At 37.8% G+C, this 5,070-nt stretch overlaps 1 protein-coding gene across 3 annotated transcripts in view; it reads right to left on the minus strand.

Annotated features, from left to right (window-relative positions):
- Nucleotides 1-712: 712 nt before the first annotated feature.
- Nucleotides 713-5,070, minus strand: part of LOC112966485 (transducin-like enhancer protein 1) — a 6,122-nt gene continuing 1,764 nt past the window's right edge. For 2 of the 3 annotated variants that reach the window (XM_026066659.1, XM_026066651.1), the window contains exons 3-5: nucleotides 3,582-3,645; nucleotides 3,439-3,483; nucleotides 713-2,204 (exon numbers count right to left, since the gene is read on the minus strand). In XM_026066659.1, coding sequence (XP_025922444.1) covers nucleotides 2,103-2,204; nucleotides 3,439-3,483; nucleotides 3,582-3,645 — 211 coding nt within the window. In that variant the 3' untranslated portion in view covers nucleotides 713-2,102. The remainder of the gene's footprint in view (nucleotides 2,205-3,438; nucleotides 3,484-3,581; nucleotides 3,646-5,070) is intronic. The other variant, XM_026066668.1, reaches the window with a different exon arrangement.

The following is a 5,070-nucleotide window of genomic DNA, read 5'->3' on the forward strand; positions in this document are numbered from 1 at the left end:
TTATATCAGGTTCACCTCAAGGCAGGTCACAAAGATCACAATAATCCACCCAAAGAGAAGGAGACCTACCTGTCACTTTTAGGATAGTAGAAATAAATACCATAGTAGTTTATATAGTCTGTCAGTTGGTTCAGCATGGATGATTTTTTTTTTCTTTTTTTTTGGCTGCCTGCCACTGAACAAAAGCAAATTTTGCACCTAAACAATCTGGGCATTAAGCACACAGGAAGTCTTATCTTCTGACTTAGGGCAGAAGATGACAGACATTGTTGGTGAAAACAAAGAGGCACTGCCCTAATAGCCAAGGGCAGCAACCCTTAAGTACAGTAGGATTTTTAACACCCAACAGACTCGACATCTTGGCACTAGCAGTCACTGCAACTGCTTTGCTTGCCACAGCCGTCACAATGGGAAAATCTGACTTGGACAGAATAATACAGAAGGAGAATTTAAAACCACACAAAATGTCCCTATTCCTTATGATTTCTTAATGCATACAAAAATGTTATCTGAATCACATGCACCTGTCCTAAACATCCTCAGGTGCTTGTTTCCATTTCAGACATGCAAACATTACTAATTATTCAGTTTTTTAAAAGTAAATGTCTGGAAATAGTAAAGCAATGCACATGCAATATCCTCTTTAGAACTAACCTTTGAAATTCTTAAAAAACAAGACAAAGACACAAACAAGCCATAAACATGCCAAAAAGATTATTTATTCCCTGACCACTGTTCAGTCAGCAGGGCGAAATGCAGCAAGAGTATCTGGATTTAGGCAATTAAACACAACAAAGTGGTAAATTTAAAGTTGTGAAGAAAGCCCCTAACACAGCCATTTCTTGACTCAAATGCAACATATTCAAGTGGAAAGCTTTGTAATGCAGCTGTTTGTGTATGGAAAGTTCACCTCAATTAAGTCTGTTTAGAGCAACATTCAAGTCCTAACTAACTTTATTTCAGCCAAATTATAATAGATTGCCAAATTAAATGCAAAGGGAGCTGTATCAGTACAAGAAATCAACTCTTTCACAAGCAGGCAAACGACAATTACATCATTTTATCCAAGTGACTCTACTTTAACAATGATCCACACAGCATACTGCATAAAGTGACACTGCTGGAGTATAATTTTTTGTTTTTAAAAACAGCAGCCCAGCCACTCAAAGGGCTTCACACAGAGCAAGTGTCACACCCACATAGGATGCAGGCCTTAAAAACCTTAAAGCTCGTTCAGTGGAAAGTTTCCCCATCACTGCATTTTTCAGTAACAAAGATGTTGCCAGAAATGACAATTTTTCATGTCCCCTGATGATGCCTTGCTAGCATTTGGTTATAAGCCATAAAGCAGGAATAATTTCAGCCTGTCAGGAGTCTAGCTAATGCCCAGTTTTCCCCTAGAGAGAATTCCTGTCAAACGTAATGAGAGCTCCAAAGGCCCTCTCTACAACATAATGAGCACTTAGACCATGCTGGTGATCAGCCAGCAAAAAGCATCAATTTGAGCCTGCCTACACCCTTGGGGCTAGACGTCACCAGTTTTAATAAGAATTATGATTACTATCTGCCAAACGCCTCCTCAGAACTTATCGTTTGCACTGGAAATTCAAAAGAATGTCATTGTGGTTTTTTGTTTCTTTTAATCTAAGACCACCTATATACTGAATTGTAACGCAACCATTTGGCATCCTCATAGCAGGCATCTAAAACAAGATTCTTTAATACGAAAGCGGTATTTTATCAGAAACTAGAGTAACTTAACATGTAAAAGCATAGTACCTAAGACTCATATCCAGGGAAGTTTATCTATCCCTTTAAATGTTTTTTCTTAAGTGTTTCTTAACAGTATACAAAGAGTTAGCATTTTCTACTCTCCCCAGATAGAGCTAAGGTAGGTATAACGCTCTCTCATGCATCTTAAAAGCCTCTACAGTATCACTGCATACTGGGTATACAATGATAGTTGCCATACATACAGAACATTAAACTTTTGCAATACAGAGATGTTAAGGTCGAAGCGGAAAGCTCAGTTCTGACACTCCTTAATCTCATGGGCTTAACTGATTTTACCCTAAAGTTAATTCTTGGTACGTTTATGGAGTTTACACGCTCTCTTCAAAGCACTTATGAAAATAATAAAATATCCACTTTGCACCAAAAAAGGCTCCCATAGAGACGTTGGCTTCCTCACAATCTGCAGTCTGCTTTAAAGTTGTTCAGGAGGAGGGAAAGAAAAAAGAAAACACACCACTCAAAATCTTGAAGCCTGAAAAAGTTACCTCACAGAAAATCTGCATTCTTCTAAAACACAGGACAAAAGCTACAGAACAGAACTGAGTCAAACACTACTCCAGTTGTTCAGTCTACCTTTCCAGTGAATCACTTTAAAACAATATATAGTGTCATAATATTTCTGTTTTTTTCCAGTATCTTGCATTTAAACAAGTGCATCTCTAAAAACAACACTAAATGCCAGAAATCTATCTAGCTTTCCAGACATAAAACTATCATGGAATTAAAACATCACTTTAGCAAATAAGGTATTTTTAGGGGAGAGGGGGAAAAAAAAAAATCAAAGAGTTCAGAGTTACAAAAGCAAAACTCAACTCTGCAGTTCACTTGCTTAATGAAAGTCTTTGAATATACTGAAGATCTGAAGCCTGAACTAATCAATTTCTTTGCTGTGCCCTAGCCGGTCAGCCATGCTCTTTAATTTAATGAAACAAGAGTTTTAGATGAAATAGCACATATACATCAAGAAAGAATTGTATTGTTGCACTTTGAAATGTGTCCAACTGTGCAACTTCATCTAATGATAATTTTTTTAAGAGGCCATCGATTTCTGAAAGACTTATTGTACCAGCATCTTGATGAAAAAGTGAATGTCAGCATATCTACAGAATACTTACACCCTGCCATTAATGCTTTCTTTGGCAGACAATGACTACTCAATTGAGGGTCCTCTGGGCTGAACAATCATTTAGCTTTTCTTCTCTTACAAGGTCCTTAGTGTCTTGTTCCAGTTCAATACTCTCTTTATTCACCATTATAGTGGCTGTAAGTGTGAATTTTATGGGAACTTGCAAACTCATAGTCATAACTAGAGCTTTCCAAGTCACTAATCTTTTCTTACTTTTAAATGGCAAGGATTTGAGCAACTATCACAACATATGCTACGCACACATAAGACCGGTTCTACATATCAAAGGCTCTATCAACGACAAAATAAAACCATAAAAAGCAGAACCAACTTCGAGAGCACTGTTGCTCAACCTAAAGCACACCTCATTTGACAGAAGACAAGCAAAGGTTTACTAATCACAGCTACAAATCAGTCCATTCTTTCAGACATATGATACTGTCATTCAAATATAAATAAAGCCACATTTAAATACGCTAGACTACAGATTTTGTCATTTAGAAAATGAAATGCCTTACCTGTTTGTGCATTTCAATGTTTAATCCATATGACATTTCATAATACTGTAAATTAAGAAACATACATTACTTTCTCATGCTGGCTAACAATTGTATTAAAAGATATTTACAGAAATAAAGAAAAAAAAAACAAACGTACTTACCATCACATAGTGCCTCTGCATTTCTGTCTTTTCACTTGCCAGTTTCTCACATTCCAATTTAAGGCTACAAAATAGATCACACTTTCATGTAAGTGTTATGTCATTTGTTTTGACATCTACCCACCTTATTTGTATTTTGACAGAAAAAGCTCATTAAAAAAACCCTCATAAACTAACATGCAAACAGAGAGAAAGACTTAGTTCATCCTTTAAACACAAAGACTGAACAGGAAATTTAAAAGGTATATAACAGCATTCATGAAACAAGACCAAACTTTCCTTAATGCAACACAGGCGATCTTCATGCTTTGACAAAAAGTTGCTACGAAGCACAATGAACTCAAGCTATGGTATTATCTGAATTTCTCTAAAGCTATTGTCAGCAGTAAAATAAAAAAAATATTTGTTTGACATTTAGCAAGTTATAGCACTCATTTAGAATTGCAATTTGGGCACATCTATAATTTTCACCTTCAAGTAATCTGCAGCTTATGCTAGCTTGTCCACAACTTGAAAATCAGCAGCTTTGAGTATCATTTGCTAGAAAGTTTTCTGTTTTTGTTTTCTTAAATGAAAAGTTCTATTTGGAACTTGTATTTCTCACTCACAGCCTCATAATTCTGACTACTGTCATTGAGGGGAAAAGCCTCAACAATCCCTCTGTTCTTCAGACAGAGTGCTGATTTTTTTTTTTTAAATTACAGTTACAGTATCAAGTGTTCATAGTTTACACTGCATTTTTAAAGTAAAAAATGGCTTAGACAAATCAACAGTTATAGATAAGACTCAGACTACAGTGCCATAGGTGGAAACAAGGAATTTAATCAGAACCAAGGAAATTCCAACATGGAAACCTGCAGAGACTTCATTCCTACCCAAGTCTTGGAGAGGTACATAAATACAAATTTTGTGAGGAAGAGATTCCCCCCATAATGCTAAATGACCTATGTACGCAACAAGGAGAACCCATATCCTAAATATGCTGAGGTAGGGACCTCAGCAACAAGCACAGACACTTGCAGCAGGGGTGTTTGAAGGACAGCACAGCAATCTAAAACAAACGTCACCGCTTCAGTCGATTCATGTTAACTTTGCGGTAGCACTCCAATACTTGCGTGCTTTCACAATCCTTCTTGGTTAAGCACTGCATTTTATGACTCTCTGCATTAACACCGCACACAAAAGAGCAAACATAAGAATTAGTCCCCTGGACGGCCTGTGCCACAAAATTAGAGCAGGTCTTCTCCCAAAATACTTCGGAAAACCCTCAACATAAAGAGTACCAAGGACTTTTTTTTTTTAAACGCATACAAGTTGTGAACGAGTTCAGCTCCGGTTATCACCCCCATTTCACAGGTGCCCAGGCAGCACGGTCGCCTCTACTCCAACCACAAGATTACACTGCCTCGTACTGAGCTCCCGGCCCTCCGGCGGGACCCCGGCCCGGGAGCAGCGCGGCCCCGGCCGGCAAACAGCGGCGGCGAGGCGC

This window comes from Apteryx rowi, unplaced genomic scaffold (genome assembly GCF_003343035.1).
Source record: "Apteryx rowi isolate R43461 unplaced genomic scaffold, aptRow1 scaffold_1030, whole genome shotgun sequence".
In the NCBI taxonomy this organism is placed as follows: Eukaryota; Metazoa; Chordata; class Aves; order Apterygiformes; family Apterygidae; genus Apteryx; species Apteryx rowi.